This window comes from Serinus canaria, chromosome 17, assembly GCF_022539315.1.
Source record: "Serinus canaria isolate serCan28SL12 chromosome 17, serCan2020, whole genome shotgun sequence".
In the NCBI taxonomy this organism is placed as follows: domain Eukaryota; kingdom Metazoa; phylum Chordata; class Aves; order Passeriformes; family Fringillidae; genus Serinus; species Serinus canaria.
This window is the reverse complement of record NC_066330.1, coordinates 4,495,161-4,514,006: the sequence shown is the minus strand read 5'-3', so window position 1 is coordinate 4,514,006 and position 18,846 is coordinate 4,495,161. Positions and strand designations below refer to the sequence as shown.

The following is an 18,846-nucleotide window of genomic DNA, read 5'->3' as shown; positions in this document are numbered from 1 at the left end:
TTTTCCCTTCGCCTCTTTGCTGGCTGCCCGGGGAGGTGAGCGGAGCAGGATCGGTGCCTCCGCCTCCCGGCTGCCGCAGGCTTCCTCTCCCGCAATACATTCATGCACCCGGGGACGGCGCCGGCCGCGGGGCTCAGCCTCGCCGGGGGCGCGGGGGGGCGCGGGGGGGCTCCCGCTCCGCTCGCCGCCGCAGCATCAGAAAGGCAACGGGGTCAAACTTTGCAGGAACTCGCTCGCAGCCCCTCGCTGCCCCCGGGCGTGCCCGGTCGCTGCCGCCGGCTGCCCGGGCAGGGAGCGCCGCATGCCCGTGGCTCCCGCGGTCCCGGCGGCACCGGCTGCGGGTCCGGGCCCCCCCGCGCCCCCCGCCGCCCTGTCCTCCCTCCTTCGCCCAGTCCCATCCCTCCCCCTGTATTTCGCTTTTAAACTGCAGCTGTTGAAGCTGAACCTCCTTTGCAAAAAAACAGCATTTCCTCCCACATATCCGTGAATTGTGGGTAATGTAGTTTTTTTTTTTTTATTTTAGAAACGCCTTCCCCCCCCCTTTATTATTATTATTATTATCTTTTAATTTCACTGCTATGTACTTTTTCTTGGATTTTCAGATTAAGATTTTCCTCTCCCGGCTGGAGCCTGCTGCTGGGTCGATTTGGTGCCAACCAAAGGGCACCAGAGGGGATGGTCTCCTTATTTGCAGAACCTGTAGCCCTAGGCTGGATGGGCTGTAATTCCAGCAAGGAATAATGTAAAGCTCTCCATAGCAGCAGTGGGACTCGGGAGCAGCTGTGAGAAGCGTCTAAGGCAGCAGTGGCCTGTGGGAAAGTTGTAAACTTCTATTACAGACAGTTTTAGGGGTAATGTTGCCAGCTGGTCCTGCTGGCCATCAGAATCTGAGCACCAGGGGAGGTGAATTTTTTGGCTTTTCAGCTGATGGACATCAGGCATTGGGTGAGTGTGTCCTCTGTCACTTATTTCTAAATAGGAAACCTGGGGAAATGAGAGGTGAAAATCTCTTTGCCGGTGCTGCTTGTGGTGTGGCACAGCAGTGCAGAGCTGCTGTAAATGTCTTTTAGTCCTTCCTACCCTGCACTCTCAGCAGGCTGGATTAGCCCTTGGCAGGTAGGAGAGACCTGGGCTACCAGGTTATCCTAGCAAGCAAATGCCAGAGGATGAGGAGAGGCAGATTTGCTCCTTTCCACCCACAGCAAGTGGAAAAAACACAGCTTATTGTGATGTTTTTCCTCCTCACGTGTTTCTCGAAGCATTGAGAAGTATTTATTTTGAACTTCCCAGTTGCTGTGAAAGGCACAATTTAGTCACTAATCCTGTGACAGAGAGAAACACTAAGAACCTGCTCAAGTTACAAGCCACTTACTATCATGTAGTACCAGGAAGAATGAAATTAGCATCTTCCGAATGAAATATCCAGCAGCCTCCAGAAGGTGCTGAAATCCTTTGACATTTCCAAGACTCTTTCACACTTTTCAAACAAGCTTGTCACAGTTTCCCAGAGCATCCTGAGTCTGGTGAAACTGCATATTCTGCGACTCTAGTTCCACTGAAGCTTCAGCCAGGTCTTACTTCAACTTGGCTGTCTCTGGTCAACTAGGAAATTACATTATCTCACTCTAATTGAATCAGCTCTTCAGCTGGAGTTTTTGTTGGGTTTCGGTCGTGCCTGTCTCCATCACACCGATGTGAGTGATTGAGGCATCAGCACATCCTACCCAGCTTTTTTTTTTGTCCCTGGAAGGATCCCGTGCAGGGTTTGCTGGATGCACTTTGGTTGCAAGTGCTGCTGCTTTGGCCAGAGGTTGGGACGCACCGACGCTGCCAGTGAAGGGCAGAGAGAGGGGATGGGGCTGGCACTGCTGTCCCACCCACATTCCAGCAGGGTTTGCCCGGCCGTGCTGGCCCCTGGAATTGCGGAATTGTGCAGGGAATTGTGGCCGGCAGCCCCGCAGGCAGGGTGGGCAGGGCAGCGGGGCTGAGCACAGCCGGGCTGCGCAGAGGGACACACGGAGCATGCCGGATCTGTCTGTCTGTCTGTCTGGGCGTTCTCCCAGGTGCTGGATGACCCCAGTGGATCATGTGTCAGGACTGGAATAGCCCCGCGGAGCAGGGAGCCTGTCTGCAGGGATATTTATAAACCCCGGGTTAGTTTTATGGGACGGGGCTTGTCATGGCCTCAGTGGGATCAGGGATTTTTCCCTTCCCAGCTCAGTTTCCCCAGCTGGGACTGTCAGTGACAGCCCACCCTGCTGCAGGAGAGACCAGACAGTTTTCCTTTCCCACTCCACCACTGACAGGGCTTTTGCTGGCACTGCATCCATCCCACACTGCCCTTCCTCCTCCAGCCCCTTCCTGCTCAGGACTGGGACTGGAGTGCAAGGCTGGAGTCTCATGGGGAGGCTGGGGCACAGAAATTCCCTCCTATCAGTGTCAGCAGAAGGACAGGCATGAGATTAAATGCACTCCCAGGGCTTTCAAGGTATTTTTTAACCCCTGACAGCTCCTGTGGAACGTGTTCAGTTATAGCTGAGCATCCCCAGCACAGACTGGGTGGGGATCTCCCTGTTTCTGCAAGGTCCTGGCCAGCAATGCCTTTATCCCTCTGATGTTTGCAGAGTTCCACAGAGCAGCAGCCTTGCACAGAGTGGGAAAATCCAGGAGGCACTGGGAGGTGATGGCTACAGCCAAGTGGAAGCAGGGCTGATGGTTCTCTGCCTGGCCCATGTCAGGTAGGCTGAGATTTTCCACATGCTGGGCAGTGGGGTGAGGGCAGGCAGGTTGGCATAGGGTGCTGACTGCCCTGCTAGTGGCATCACAGCCAGGGATCAGGCAGGAGCTGCTGGGTGTTGGTGATGTGGCAGTTCCTGTGTGATTTTAGGGCTGCCACAGCCCCACGTGGTACCTGAGCCAGGAGAGGTTGTGGTTTATGGGCTGGGTGAGGGTGCCTGAGAAGGGAACAAGCTCTTCCTCCCACTGGGATCACAGAATCACACGGTTTGGGTTGGAAGGGACCTTTAAAGGTCATTTAATCCAACCCCCCCAGCCACTGGCAGAGAGACCTTCCACTACCCCAGGCTGCTCCAAGCCCTGTCCAACCTTGTCCTTGAACACCTCCAGGGATGGGGCAGCCAGAGCTTCTTTGGGAACCTGTGCCAGGGCCTCAGCACCCTCATTGTCCAAAATGCCTTCCCAATATCCCATCTAACCCCTCTCAGGCAGTCCTGTCACTCCATTTCCAGCTCTCCTGGAGCCCCTTTAGGCACTGGAAGGAGCTCCAAGGTCTCCCTGGAGCCTTTTCCTCTCCAGGCTGAACACCCCCAGCTCTCCCAGCCTGGATTCAGGGCAGAGTTGCTTCAGCCCCTGGAGCATCTCCATGGCCTCCTGTGCTCTCACCCCAGGTCCAGGTCCTTCCTGTGCTGGGGACCCTGGAGGTGGATGCAGTGCTCCAGGTGAGGGCTCACCAGAGCAGAGCAGAAGGGTGGAATCACCTCCCTTGATCAGGGATAAGTTCCAGGAGTGGTATGAATCAGAAATAACTTGATGTATATTATTATCCCTTGAAGGAGGAAAATATGAACAAAGCCCAGGACCTCAGACACTTGCTTGTCCAAGCACTGCTGCCACCTGGATGGTCTGTCAGTGAGATGGGCACAGCCTGGATGCACAGTTCACTGAGGGAATTTTGAGAGCTATGTAGAACAGTGCAAAGAAAAGGTAAAATGTGTGCTATTATCTTTGGAAGCCTGAGAACCACCTTTCCTTTAGTACTTAAACTCCCCACTGCAGTTTGGACAAGACCTTTAAAGACACCTGGGTGCCCCATTCCCAGGGTTGCCTGTGCAGCCACTGACCTCTGTAACTGGACAGTTGTGTAGACAAATGTCACTGCCACCAAGAGCTGTGGCTGTTCTGCTCCTCAGTGTAATATCCATCTTCAATTCTCCATCCACAGGGGATTTCCAGCCTATTTCCATAGGAATAATCCTGTTGCAGGAGCCTGGGGATGCTGTGGAGAGCCCATTGTGCAGGGGAGGTGCTGGCAGTGCAGGTGACCTGGCTGGGGGGGTGCTGCAGCTGGGCTGTCACCCTGCAGGCAGGAGGAATGACATGGGTGGTGTGTCCCAGAGGTGCTGGAGGCTCAGACCCACACAGCTGCTGTTCCAGGATGATCCTTCAGCCCAATGAGCTGGAGCTGCAGGGATGCTCCCAGGGCCATGGATGTCGCAGGGGGTCGGCAGGGAGGTGGGAGGTGACAGCGATGGAGCACAGCGTGTGTGGCAGGAGGGACAGCAAGTGTTCCCTGTCCTCCTTGGGACCTGGCAGAGCCTCCCTCCCCTCCGTGCTGCCGGGGCCGGTGGCTGTGCCGCGGTCGGGGGACACGGGCAGCGGCTGTCACCTGCTGTCAGCTCGGGCTGTGCCGCGCTGGGGACACGGCGGGGACACGTGCGCTATCGAGGCCACGCAGCGCCGGGGCAGGAGGATGGGAATTCAAGGAGGATGGGAATTCAAGGAGGATGGGAGTTCAAGGAGGATGGGAATTCATCAGCGGCTCCTGCCCGGGTGATCAGGAGGCAGGTGATGCTTCTCCGGGGTGAGTGATGGGAGGCGCTCCAGGGGCGCGCCCCGAGCGGGCAGGGAGGGTGGGCTTAGGGGGGCTTTGAAGGGTATCCTGCCAGGGGGTATTCAGGGTGCCCAGGTATGGGGGGGAGAAGCTGAAGAACAGATTAATTAAGAAGATTTGGGGAAGACCCCCTTGAGGGGAAGTGCCTGGGTGACACCCGGTCTTGGTGCTGCAAAGCCAAGCAGCACAGCCCCCAGAGGTGGCCTGAGGAGGGAGGGGGATGCCATCATCTCCAGCTCTGACTCTGGCACTGAAATGTGAATTGCAGCACAGAAAGAACTACGTTTCCCAGTTTCCCTTGCAGCCCAGGGGAATAAGCAATTGGAAGATTTAAATAGACCAGGCCAGAAGCAACCAACCTTTGGCACAATGTTTTTCCCTCCTCTTCTTCATATCTATTGGCTGTCCAACCTTTTTCCCTGGCACTGGAGTGGCTGCCAAGCCTGGCATTAATTTTCCTTCCAAGCTTGCTAGGCCCATGAAGTAAACAGCCATGTGCATTCCTTACTCTATATTTAACAGCTGCAGTCTGTGCTGGGGGCAACTGCAACAGAGGGGAACCTTTGTAGCTTCCCAAATTCACAGCTTGTGAGGGTGGGAGCGGGGGAAGCTTTCTGCAGGAGACGAGGGATTTCTCTCCTTCCCGGTATTTGCAAAGCAGGTTGCGTTAAAGAGAGACTGCAATGCCAGCATCCCAGCCACGGTCCAGGGCCAGAGACAGGAACAATGTCCTCAACAGGGCTGAGTTCCTCTCCCTGAACCAGCCCTTGAAGGGGAACCAGGAGGGCAGGAGCTCCAGCAGGAAGCAGAGCGGCCAGGCCGGGGCAGCCGGTGCCCAGAGCAGCGGCCCCAAGGAGCGGCGGCAGTCGCAGCAGCTGCCCGAGGAGGATTGCATGCAGCTCAACCCCTCCTTCAAGGGAATCGCCTTCAACTCGCTGCTGGCCATCGATATCTGCATGTCCAAGAGGCTGGGAGTGTGTGCCAACAGAGCCTCCTCCTGGGGAGGCGCCCGCTCCATGATCAACCTCCTGGGGATAACGGGGCACGGCATCCCCTGGATTGCGGGGACGCTCATCTGCCTGGTGAAGAGCAGCACGCTGGCAGGCCAGGAGGTCCTCATGAACCTGCTGCTGGGTGAGTGGCAAACCTCCCTCCCTGCTGGGGAAGCCCAGCCCTCCTCACAAGGGACAGCAGCACTGGGACTCCTCCTCTGGCTGCTCCCAGCATCAGAAGTGGTTGGGAAGCAGGGAGTGACCTTTAGGGTAAATGCTGCACTTGTTGGCCCTTCTGGTTCCAGGTGCTGGGGGTGATGGATGGCACAAGAAGGTGTCTAAGAGGGGTGGAGTAACCATGGAAGCTGGGGACAGCTGTGGAGCAGGGACAGGCCCCTGGTGCTGCGTGGGGCAGGGCTGTCCAGTCAGACTGAGGGAGTGTCCGTGGTGGGAGGGTGGATACCAGCAGTGGTGTCTTTTATTTAATGTGTGGTCAAATGCCCTGGTGTTTGATAGGATATCATAAAGATATTAGTCTTTAATATCTGCATTAATTCCTGAGGATGTTATTTCCATCCCTTTGCCACATTCTTGACCAGACTCCATGTGATGGAGTCCTGTCACCTTCCCTGCTGCAGTTTGCTCTCACATCCTCCTTCCCTTGGGTACCTTTCTTGCTGCTGTCCCCGTTTCCATGTGCTAATTTGACCCAGAGGCTGTGTAGACAGGCTGGGATGCCTCTGGCTCTCCTGTTAGTCCTACCTTGCATGGTGGTGGTCAGTGTCCCTGTTTCTGGATGTGTTAAGGGGTTTGGCTTCTCCAAACCCCTTCTTCTTCCCCCTTTGCAGGGCCCATCCCACCCTGATGTCCCACCAGTGACCAGGATGAGCTCTAGCTGTGACTTGCCTTAGATCCTGGCCCCAGCCTGCCCAGGCCACATATACCTGAGGACCTTGCTCTTCTTGCTCTTCTGCCTTTGGCACAGGGTCCAGTTATCCTATTTTTCCTCCTGACTAAATACCCTCTCCTCTGGCTCACTTCATCACCCACTCTGATGTTTCACCCTCCCTAAAAACTCAGCAATCCCACTTTTGGTTGGTAGGAGAAATTGAAATAATTGTATTTAGACTCTTTCTTCTCAGGGAGCATTTTGAGAGGCTGTAGGGACACTTTATTTCACAGGCACCACAGGAAAGGGACGTCCTGTCTGCAGGGGCTGACTGTGACGTGATACAGCTCAGCCGCTCCAGGTTTTTGGGTTTTTTTCACAAGTTTATCCTTCAGAGAGGGTGGAGACTGACCTGGACTGGCTTGAAAAGCACAGTGGTAGCTGCCTTTTCTCCCCTGTGCCTTTGGAGGAGACTGTCCTGGTGCTGTGACATCTCCTGGGGGGAGGCAGTGGTGGGAAGAAGCCAGAATAGCTCACATCAGCAGTTCCTGCAGGGCCTCCTCAGTGCTGGGGTCAGCCCCTCCTGGGAAGAGAGGATCCATTTAAAAGGGCACGAGGATGAAATAACAGGTGACTAACAGCAACCAGCACAGCTTCCAGATGTCTCTTGACCCAAGAGCCCCTGACGGGGTTGGAGCCTGAAAACTCTGGCTGCTTTGACTCCAAAATATTCGAGGTCCTTACAAAGAGCTGGTGCCCCTTTTGGCTTAAAAACAAGGAAGGCTTTCTCACCCTCCTGTTCCTATATGAGGAGGACAAATGCAAAGCCACTTCTGGGTCATGTTCTAACTTTGTGGAGTGGTGGCTGGGAGAGCTCATCCCTGCACCACTACCCACATCTCCAGGTCTCCTGAGCTCCACCATGGTGCCCAGGAACAAGTGGAGGTTCTGGAGTCCTGCATCCTTGCCTAGACACACTACTCCCAGCCCTCCTCTCCCCCTGCCAAGACAGGAACTGAAGGACCAGTTCCATGGGTCTGGCAATTTCCAAAGTGCTCCACTGCTCCCTCTGAAAAGACAGCATCAACTGGTGGGACTGGCCAAGGTGCCCTCAGCCTCTCTCATCAGAGCTTCTGCAGGAGGACTTTTGTCACCCCACAGAGCAGATCTCTGCTGTGAGAGTGGCCTTGGGCTGATATTTAGGATTGCAGTCAGAAACTCTGAGTATCTGAGTAGCTGCTGCCATGATATCTGCACTGCTGGTGGAGAAGGAGCCTGGGGCTGGTGGACCTCGACAGGTCCCGAGAACAGTGGGGTCTTGTGTAGGAAGGTCATGGCACCACTGCTGCATCTGGCATCCTTGGTCCCTCTTGCTGCTGCTTTCCTGTGGTTCAAATCCACCAGGACGTGGTGAAAAGCTCTCCTGTTTAAGCACAGGTCAAAGGGAAGGGAACCTCCTGGTGTTTCCCTGCTGGGAGAGGGAAGTTGGGGTTGTCTGTGGCACCCCTTCCGTGCCTCCCCGGGCTCTCCTCCCTTCCCCAGGCTCACTGAGGGTTTGATACATCAAGCAGAATTTCTGATGCAGTCTCTGGGCAGGGAGCCAGCCCATCATAGAGCACTTGTTTAGGATTTGCAATCAGGCTTCCAGGGCGAGGAGACAGGAGACTGCTGAAGGGGGACTGGGAGCCTGGCAGGAGCACCACTGCAGATGGAGGAGGAGCTCCCACCGTGGGGGCATCTCGGGTGAGGGGGTCTGACCCTGGGATGCTCCATCCATGCCTGCTGCAGATGCTGATTAGCAACCCCAAGCAATGTTTTCCCTCCATGTTTGTCATCTGTGATGGAATTTATTGATTCCCCTTCTCACAGTAATCCTTTCCAGCAAATGCCAAACAGCCAGAGAAGCACACACAGCCTGTTACTGAAAAGATGGAAGAAACCAGATATCTGTGCCCACTGTACAAATCCCTCTGCCAGGACATGCTTTCAGGAAGACTGTCTCAGCATCACCAGCCCTGGCTGAGCAAAAGTCAGGGAGAAGGTCCACAACCCCTTGGCTAGATTGAGAAAATCATAACTCAGGAAATCCCCCAGTTATAAAGTTCACTTTATTTGTCTGCCAGTGTTGAAACTTTTAGGACTATTCAAGCTTTTCTCTGCAATCACAAGGGTTTAGTGAAAACTAAGGTGCTTAGAAAGTAATTTGAACTTTGCAGTCGGGCTTGCAGGGGGAAAGCAGTTATAAAACTTTCAGTAAAATGCCCAGCTCTGCTTCGGAACCAGATAGAAATTCCATTAAACCCTGGGGGCAGCAGTACCTCAGTTTCTGGTTCTGATCCATCTGGTGAGGATGTGGATCCAAATTTAGTGATTCATTGACTGCAAAGCCAGCAGAGAACATTTGGATCATCGATCTAACCCACAGCAAAATACAGGCTGTAGCACATCCCTTAATTTATTCCTGTTCAATTTGTTAAGGGAAAAAACCCAAACACTCAATCTGATGTGCAGTTACAAGTGAGGGTGAACTTAGAGCCATTTCTGTATTACTGCAGTGGCTGGGATTCTCACAAGTGCTTTTAGTTGGACTCTTCCCTTCATTGCATCTCCATACCCTTCTCTCTCCAGCTGAACAGCTCTTTCAGCCAACCTCTCTTCTGCCTTTCAGTATTTTGGATAGTGCTCAAGTAATTTCTTCACCTCCTATTTATTAAGCTAAACAGATTGATCTCGTTAAACTGATGGTCTCTGCAGATCCAGGCACCTCCTCACTGCAGAGGGGATGGAATGTGGTCACTGGGGATGAAATGTGGTTGCCCACCCAAAGTGGTCACTCCAGTGAGGCCCCACTTTTGTGTTTACAGCCAAACCACTGCTGTGTTTAGTTATTTGCCATCCAGCTGGGTGCCTTTGCTGTTGGGAGGTACCTGTCTGGGTCATCCTTGCTGATAAAATTGTGTTTGTGCTTGGTTTGAAGGACCAGGAACTGGTTCTGCTGTGGTCCTGGCTCTCTGGAACAGGCATCCGGACTAGGAGAAGAGAATCTTCTCTTTGCTTGCTGTCTCAGTGACACTGGTCCTGGTGCTCAGCCATCTCCAGCTGGCTCTGCATCCCCTTGGAGGGCAGGATGGCTCTTTGGAGCTGTCACTAAGCATTTATCCCATTAGGTACAGCACTGCCTCAGGGCATGGATGTATCATCCAGCAGTGTCGGGCTGGGGAGGGGTGAATGCCACAGGAGGAGGAAAGGAGGGAACCCAGGGCAGCTTCTCCATTCCTAGAGGTCAGCAAGGAGGAAGTCCTTGCTCTGTCCAGCCTTCTTCCTGAGTACTGACATAGCTTTACTCAGACCAGGAACCAGGCCATGATATTCTGAAGGAGAATATCGTGGCCTGGTTCCTGCAGACCCCCTAAGAAAGAAAATTATAAATCCATATATATGGTCAGAACTCTGTGGTCCCATCCTGGCAGCTTCCAAGCAAGACCAGATTTGCAGGAAATTGGTGGATTGGGAAGGAGAGAGAGAAAGAAATCCCTTCCCCAGGCATTCCCTCGAGACCCCAGTGACCCTGTTCTAGCAATGCAGATGGGCTTCAGGTATGGTCGTGCTTCTCTTTGGAGGATGAAAAATCCAGCCAGTGCAGCCTGGTGCTGGTAAAGGTCACGGGGTAGATGAGATGCCCAGGCTGTGTAGAGGAGCTGATCCTGTCAGCTGAGTCTCAGGGAAGCCCAGACCCAGCAGAGAGGCCGGGGAGCTGCACGGCAGATGGATCAGTCTGAATCCAGCAGAGCTCTGCTGAATCCAGAGCTCTGCTCTCCAGCAGAGCCCCAGAGATGGTTTGGGGCCAGATGTGTCCATTTTTTCCCTTTTCATTCTTGCATTGTGAGAGCAGGGATTTCCTGAGCCAGGCAGGGCAGAGGACATTCCATCAGGGATGGGTAGAGCAGCTCAGGAGCTGGTGCCCTGTGGAACCATCCTTCCTTGGGCTCAAGGAGGGATGGAGGGGGCTCAGCTGCTGTCCCACTCCTCTCCCAGCCCTGCCAGTGCCCACCAGGGTCTCACTGAGCCAGTAGCACGTTTGCCCAGTGAGGTGGAAACATTTCAATGCCAAATAACCCAACACGAGTGACCCATGGAAGGTGCCAGGCAGAGGGAACAGCACAGATGCCCCTGCATCCAGCATTTAGACACAGGTCCAGCCTGGCATTAACCATTCCCCTTCATCACTCCAGGCTGCTCATCTGCCTCTGTTCTGCCCAGAGACAGCAGCTGAAGTCCGTGGTCTTTGGTGGGTGCTGTGCTCAGCCTTCATCCCTTCACAGCTGATGAGCTCAGGCATCTCTGAGCAGCCAGCAATGCCCAGCTCTCCCAGCTTCCCTGCCCCCCTTCCTGCCTGCTTCCTCTACAGGAGCGTGTCCTGCTCGCTGCAGTGTCCCCTTGGATAAAGGACAGGCAGGGACAGACAGGGACTCATCAGACTGTGGCTGGAGCAGGCACGGGGGTCTTTCCAGGGGCTGCACGGTGTCTCCATCAGAGCCGTGCTCTGATCAGCCCCTCGGGACCAGGCGATTTGCTCAGGTCCTGGCTGGCTGCTGGGGATGCTGTGAGCCCTGCAGGCATCAGAGTGCAGCCCTTGGGGAATGTGCAGCGAGCTGGAATCCAACCCTCGAGCTGGAATCCAACCCAACCGAGCCAGCAGCGAAACGTTCCGAGCCTGAATGCAGAGCAAAAGAGAAAAGAAGTGCGAGGGTTGTTGAATGGGAAGAGGGGGAATAAACATGGGAAATGAGTCATCCTTCTGTCTGTCACTCCGGGAACAACTTCCCATTGCCCCTGCCTGCAGCTCGGAAGGGACAGTGGCTGTGCCACTCGGGCAGAGCCAGGGGAGCTCCCAGGAATGCGTGAGTGTGTTTGCCTCTAACACGCCTTGACAGGAGCAGTGGCTGGGAAGAGCACGGTGGGGGAGTGAGGTGAGTTGTTGGGAGGAGCAGCAGGCAGGGAGAGACCCTGCTCCGGGTCAGGATTGGTGGAAGGTGGGGTGGGAAAGAGGAGAATCAGATGAACTCTCCTATTTTCCTCCACTTTGAGGAAACCTCCATGCTTTAACCTGGATCAGAGAACCATTTCCATCTGTACAGGGGTGCTGGCAGAGGTACCTGATCTGGGTCCACACTGGGAGGTGTGATGGTTGGAGACCCTCTGAGCATCACAGCATCAGACCCTTTTTAATTTAATTTTTTTTTGTTTTTGCCAGTTTGCCTCTTTGAAAGCAGTGGGGTGGAACTCTAAGCCCAAACAGCACTGAGGCCATCAAGGAGCCCAGCCTTTGTGAGCTGGGCCATACTGCTGGTCCTCAGCCCAAGGCACTTTTCTTCCTCCAGCTCATCCCATGCAGTGCTGTAGGTGCTGCTGGGTGTGGCTCTGGGATGTGCTGGTGGTTCCTGTGCTGCTGCCATGGGGTACAGGAGCATTTCAAGCTGTCAGAGCCCTTCTGGAGGCAGATGAGCCATCCTCAGGGCTGCTCAGCTCCTTTTCCCCAGCAGCACGAGCCCTTTTCACTGTGCTCCCCTTCTTGCCTGCATCTCTCCCCAGCCTGTGCAGCCCCCCCAGTGAAGACCCCACTCAGAATTTGATGCTCAGTACAAAATTCCCAGCTCCCAGGGCACAGTGTTTCCAAGGGGAGAACTCCAGGCAGCCTGTGTTTGCACTCAGGGCTGCTTCTAATCATCTAGAATATAGCAAATCTATTTTTAGTTGTTGTGGGGTTTTATTTTAATTAATTGCACAATTCTGCTTTCCACCATTTTATCACCTCCCCATGACCACTTACCCCACACTGATGCTTGTTCAGCCAAAAAATAACCCCCCCTCAAACAGCAAAATGCCTGATTCATTGGCTCTTCAATGTGTGTCATGCCATCTGTGCTTCTTGTCAGCTCTTACACCCCATAGTGCCACATTTGGGGAACAAAATGGAATGGAGGGGTTCATTTCCAGAGTGGACCTCTTCCAGCTGCTGCTGACTCCACTGGAGAGAGGGTGAAGACTCTTTTGAAACCTGCATCTCTCATTAATGTCAACGAGATAAGGCTGCAAGCAGCTCATTTTCCAGGTCAGGGAGCCTGATGCCTGCAGGAGATTTGGGAAGTTCAGAAGGAGTAGGAGGGGGCACATAAGTAAAAAGAAAAATGGGGGGAAAAATGATGAATTCTAATTATGGAGCTAAAGAAACTGTTTCCTGGGACTGGTGGCATTTGTCCAGAGTTCAGCACTGAGTGAGGGTGGGTAATCTGGGCAATACAGACCCTTCCAAGCCAGTCTTGGCCCTACACACATCCTCAGCAGCTGCAGTGGGGAGCACATGCCACCTCCAGCATGCTGGGTTTGAGGCCCAGGCAATGAGTTGTCCCAGCTTGGCTCTGCTCTGTGCACATCTTGTCTGAGACACATCTGCTCCCACACTGGGAGCCTCCTGAGCTCATGTAATGAGCTCACTCTTCATTCCTGGACATCTACCTCCCTGTTTTCCTCTCCCCATGTGCTCAGCCGTGGTTCTGGGAGGCTGAGTCCAGCCTGTGACTGTTTCTGATCCCGACCTCACAGGCTGGACTCTGGAGAGCAGCCTTGTCTCATGGAAGCAGCCCCATGTGTGTGAAGTCACGTGGATCTCGGCTGCAGGAGCAGATGAGGCCAAGGGCTTTTTTGGCTTTCTCCTCTTTTCCTCCCCCCCTGCCCCTAGAACTGCACCCAGGTTGTTTTTCAGCTGTGGTTTTGATAACATGTTTATATAAACATCCCAGCTGGAATCTGCCTCCGTCCCTGGAGACACTGCCTGGCTCCAACCTGGAGCAGAACATGTCCCCAAGGGTGCTCACACCATCCTCAGCCTCTTCCAGCCTTAAGGGACAGCAGCAGAGATGCCTCCTCAGGGACAGAAAGGACCTTATGGTGACAGGGGACATCCAACTGCTTCAATTCCTTTTAAATTCAAGCTTTGGGGTTTGGTTTGGTTCTGCTGCTGATGGTTCAGGTTTGTCCTTGTGCCCAGCCTGCACAGGGCTCCTCTGCTCACCTCCCTGCTCCTAATGGGCTCCTAACATTTGGTGGTAGGAGCAAGGCAGATAATTGTTTTCCTTTCCTTATTAATAGATATAAAATGCTTGCCCAGGGGGCTCACTTTCAGCTCATTTACTGTGCATCTGATGCCAGATGTTGGCTTTTTACAATACCAAGGTGATCTCTGATGCTAAAATTGTCACAGGCAAGATAAGACTTGCTGTTTGGTTTTGTGTTTTAAGGAAATTGTAGATGTTAATGTAGGATTTGGGGATTGGGTGGTTTCGTGTTGGAAATCTGAAGGATTGTTTCCCTTAACACCAGGTCAACAGGGAAATTCCTGATCTTTTTCAGAAAAATGTGAAAGGAGAAAGAATGGGCAAGAGCTAATCCTTCCTTTAGTCTCAAGTACAGCACTACCTGGATTTTACCTCCAGTGATGCCTCTGGTTTAAATCCAGTGCTACCTGGCTGAGGGGAAAGGCACAATGAAAAAAATGCTTCATATTAAAACTTCTTCTCTCATCTCAGCCTCAGTCAGGTGGCACTCTGCCATGCCTGCTGTGCTTTTGACAGCCCCAGGGTCCCCAGAGAGCAGCCAGTGCAGGCTGGTGCATCAGCTGCAGGCTCCTTTCCATGGGCTCTCCTGGGGCTGTGCTTGCTCCAGCCTCCAGCCAGGGCAGCCTGGAGGATTTGCAGGGCTCTGTGAGGCACCAGGGAAGGGCAGAACCAAGGTGGTGCTGCTGATTTGCAGGTGGCAGGTGCAAGGCTCAGGGGCTTGGGGTTCAACAGCAGGGACAGTCCCCAGTGCAGAGACACCCAGTGCAGCTGGAGCACCGAGGGGACACGATACAGTTAACCCCTTAGTGCCCACCCGAGGGGGGAGGATTTGATCTGCATGAAGGGGAGGAAGGAAGCGAGCCAAGGTGCCAGAGGGTATGTATGTCATGGGATTGGGAGGGAACAGGGCTGGGGATGGGGCTGCTGGGCAACAGCACTGTCTGTAGCTGTTCCTGAAGGATGGGCCCTTGGCAGCAGTGCTGCCTGCTGATTCACCCTGCCAGCGCTGGCAGCAGCAGCAGGAGAGGGAAGGGGAACAGCAGAGACCCAGCACTGGGAAGGGGAACAGCAGAGACCCAGCACTGGGAAGGGGAACAGCAGAGACCCCAGGGCAGTGGGACCCCCCACGCCTCAGGGGCCAGGGCTGGCTGCTGGGGCTGTTTCATAAAGAAATCTCCATGAAAGGAACAGAAAGTGCAAGGGGAAGTGGCAGAAAAAGCACCAGACGAGGGATCTTCTGTGGTTTTTTTTTTCCTTTTAACGGCAAATTAACCCCTGGTTTTAATGCTGTCATGCCTTCCCATCCTGAAATGTGGGCAAACGAGGCTTTTTGCTTTCTGTGCATCATTTGACGAAAATCAAAGCTAGCAGTACTGAAGGCCCATTTTATTCATCTTCTGAATGAAAGGATTATTAGAACTGCTCTTTGGCTTGTTCTCCATGCCCTGAACACCTCCATGCACACATGCCTGCATCCCTCGAGTTGCCCTGACATCACCTTTGACCGTAAAAAAATATTGCCAGTGCAAAATGCCGACAGGCAGTGGTGAGCACCACATATTGCTAAAGCACAGGGCACTTGTGCTGCTGATCCATGGGCAGGTTTGGTGGGAATGGTCTCTAGGGAATTTATTGAATGCTGTGGAGGAGACACTGAGATCTGTTGGGGTGCCCAGACTAGTTCTGGAGCCCTGGCTTGGCTTCTAAGCAATGCAATTGGTGCTGACTTCAGCAGAGCAGCTTGGGCCAGAGTCTTCTCTTGGCAGCACTGGTGCATCATCTCTCTGATGCTTCTGGGCTCCCGAGAATTTGATGAGTCTGGGTTCCCAAGAGAGCATGGTGGAGCTTCAGTTTCATACAGTTCTCATCCAGGGTGAGATGGGACTGGTGGGAAATGCAGCTGATGAGCTCTGAAAATCCTCTCCTGAAGCACTTTGCTGGATCAGGGCTGTGGGGGGGTCACTTAATGGGGTGAGGAGTTGGGCTGGGGTGATTTAGGAAGCCCAGCATGAGCAGAGCCCTGTGTAGCAGGGCAGCCCTGTAATGGTCAGCCAGGCCTGGGCTCATAGCATTTGACCTTAACAGGGAGCCAGGGTGAGTGGCTGCTGCAGGGCTCCACAGCCTGTGTCTGAAATCCCTCCCTCCCTTTCTCCCCACAGCCAGCCTGTCAAAAACAAAAATCAGCAAAGTGCAGACAACCACTCTGCTGAGTGTGGGGGTCCTGGTGGGCTGCAGACCTCCCCCTGCTCTCTCCCTGCCGCTGGTCACATCCAGCAGGAGCTGGGCAGTCCCTGGTTGTCCTTGTCCCCCTAAACCCATTGCTGCTGCTGCAGGCCCACTGGTGTGACTGGCCTCCTTGCAGCCCCTTGCCACCTGCAGCTGGACACCTTTGTTCAGGTGCCACTCATGAACCTTTGCTCTGTGTCAATCTCCTGCTTTTTGTGCCTGTGCTGGATTCCTGCTGCTGTCCATGCCAGGGAGGAGCTGGTACCCAGATCTTTTCCTCTGCTCTATCTGCCCTCCACAGCTCTGAGACCCCAGGGCACGCATGACCCATTGGGCAGAAGGTTCAGGGAGGTCCTGCTGTCCCACTTCCCCATGCAAGATGCCCTGCAGATGAGACAGAAAAGCAGTCTCCCACAAGGAGAGGCTTTTGCCAGGATAAATACCAGCCCCTTCCCAGAGCAGTGCTGGAGCTGGGGGTGGCACACGGGGAAGGTGGGTGAGCAGAGCTGCTGTGACAGCTCCTCACTTCCAGCTCCTGCCAGGTGCTGAGCAGGCAGGAGGAGCTTCCTCCCGTGTGCCATCTCATTTCCCATCCCCACCACCACCACATTCCCATCCATGCTCCTGAAACCTTGTCAGCTCTCAAGGAATGGTCTTTACCAGGGCCTGAGAGCCAAACAACTGCCCCTGGCATTCCTGCTGAGGGAGCAGGCTGTGCTGGTGATGGCAGATATGTCCTTGTCATTGCTGCAGGGAGCTGAAATCAGCTCTCTGACTAATTAGGAGGGTTGGGGAAAAGCAGATGAGGGGATTAAAGAGAAATAAAATTGATGCTAGGAAATAGAAATGACAGTACCTGTCGGCTGGGACGAAGCGGGTGGGCTGAAGAGGAGGGGGATGTAGACAAGTGCTGATGGGTTTCACTCCTGAAGCTGTTAGGGAAGAATGTTGGTTTGGTGTAGAGAGCTGCAGGTGCAGGTGCCTGTGCCACCACAAGCCTGGGTTTGCTGGGGCTGGGAGGTGTGGCACCCCCAGTGCATTTGCACAGGGAAGGGGCTTTGTGGGGTGACTTGCAGGCAGAAAGTCACAGGGAGCAAGAGGTGAGCAGAAATAAGAAATGGTTTGTGGGTGTTTGGTGTTTGGCAGAGGAAGAAGGATGGGTGGGGGATGTCTAGGAGGATGTCACCCACCCTCCAACACGCTGTGGTGCTGTTTCTAACACAGGAGCCCATTTTTCTTTATTGTTCCTCTTGGCTCACTGGCTCCTAATGCTCTTTTCTTAGTGAAATCTGTCAGCATGGTGAGAAATCTGTCAGCATGGTGTGATCCCCTGGCTGCTCTGGGCAGGAGGAGGTGGTGGGCTTGGGAGAGGACAAGGGACAATTCTAGAAAGTGCTGTGGGGCACCTCTCCTCCAGCAGACTGCTCACTGCAGCCTGGTCAGCCTGGCAGGGACCTTGCTGCACAAGGTTTCTAAAGCACGAGGTGGAGGCAGCAACAGGAACACCCAGAGTGGGGGTTTGAGGGCCAAAAGAGTTTCAATTTTAGCTTTGCCAGTTGCTCTCTTCCTGCCCAGGTGGGTTGCTCGCCTCTGCGGTTTGGGGTTCTGCTCTGTCAGGTGGTGACAGTGGTATTTGCCTCCTCTGTGGCCAAACTGGGAGTGTTAATCAACATTTGGGTGGTGACCTGAGGATGGGGAAGCTGTGTACAGCTGCACCATGGACATCTGACCAGAACCAAACACAAAGTTTTATTTAAAGACAATGACAACCCTTTAATGTTACGCCTTGAAAATTGCCCTCAACTCTTGTGCCTCTCACTGCTCCCTCTGTGTCTCCTGTTTTGTAGCCCTGCTCCTGGACATCATGATTGTGGCAGGTCTGCAGAAGCTGGCCAAGCGCAAGGGCCCCTACGACATCAACCCTGGCCTGTTGGACTACCTGACCATGGACACCTACGCCTTTCCCGCCGGGCACGCCAGCAGGGTGGCCATGCTCTCCAAGTTCTTCCTCAACCACCTGGTGCTGGCCATCCCTCTGCGCATCCTGCTGGTGCTCTGGGCCCTCTGCGTGGGCCTCTCGCGCGTCATGATCGGGCGGCACCACATCACCGATGTCCTCTCGGGCTTTGTGTTCGGCTACCTGCAGTTCAGGCTGGTGGAGTTGATATGGATGTCTTCCAACACGTGTCAGATGTTGATATCCATCTGGTGAACGTGGAGGACTTGGAAGCTAGAAGATACTTTGAGAGTCTCCCCTCCCTCCCAGTATTTTCTACGTGTTGTTTGTTGGAAGCAGTTGTAACTTCCATGAGTAGTGGTGTTTTTTAATGTCGCTTCCCCACCTTTAAAAAAAAAAGTTTCTTGTAATGGATTGGGTTTTAGAAATCAAGGGCCATACCTGTGTTTTGGCCATATTCTCAAGCTGTGTTTGGACAGCAGCCTAATTAAGCTTTACAGGTGAGAGAAATGAGCTCCATGTCTGCCTTCTTCAGGTGGTTCACATTGGCACTTTGATATGTCCTCAGGATGGGCAGTGCCTGAGAGCTTCCTGAGAACACATTTGTGAACTTTTTCGAGGATAAATTATTTCGGCCACAGTGCTTTTTTTCTTTTTGTAAGCCCAGCAGTTGTGTCTTGTACAGAGTCAGGACACTGCTGGTGCTTTACAGATAATAAATAATCATAAAAATCCTGCCCTGTTTGGTTCTTATCATGAGGGAGGGGAGAAAACCAGCCCAGTGTGGCTTTGAGAGATACATTCAGCATGGAGCAGGTCCTGCAGTCTTGCTGTCCAAGGGGATGCAAACTTTTGCTTTGGGTGGGATGGCCCTAGGTGGGTGCTCAGGACATGGAAGGAAAACTTGTTCTCTGAGGGTGCATGAGGAGTTTTTGGTCTGGTAAGGGACACACAATGCCCTGACATGGTGCTTCTTCCCATTATTGACAAGTGGCCTCCTTGAAGCCTGGTGGATTCTTATCCAGGTGATGGCCATG

General features: G+C 53.7%; 1 protein-coding gene across 1 annotated transcript; it reads left to right on the top strand.

Moving 5' to 3' along the window:
- Positions 1-187: 187 nt before the first annotated feature.
- PLPP7 (phospholipid phosphatase 7 (inactive)) lies at positions 188-18,543 on the top strand. Its single transcript, XM_050980962.1, has 6 exons — positions 188-2,738; positions 3,408-3,458; positions 3,573-3,723; positions 3,962-4,600; positions 5,292-5,764; positions 17,700-18,543. Exons 5-6 carry the CDS (start codon positions 5,314-5,316, stop codon positions 18,062-18,064), a joined length of 816 nt encoding a protein of 271 aa, XP_050836919.1. The 5' UTR covers positions 188-2,738; positions 3,408-3,458; positions 3,573-3,723; positions 3,962-4,600; positions 5,292-5,313; the 3' UTR covers positions 18,065-18,543.
- Positions 18,544-18,846: the final 303 nt, after the last annotated feature.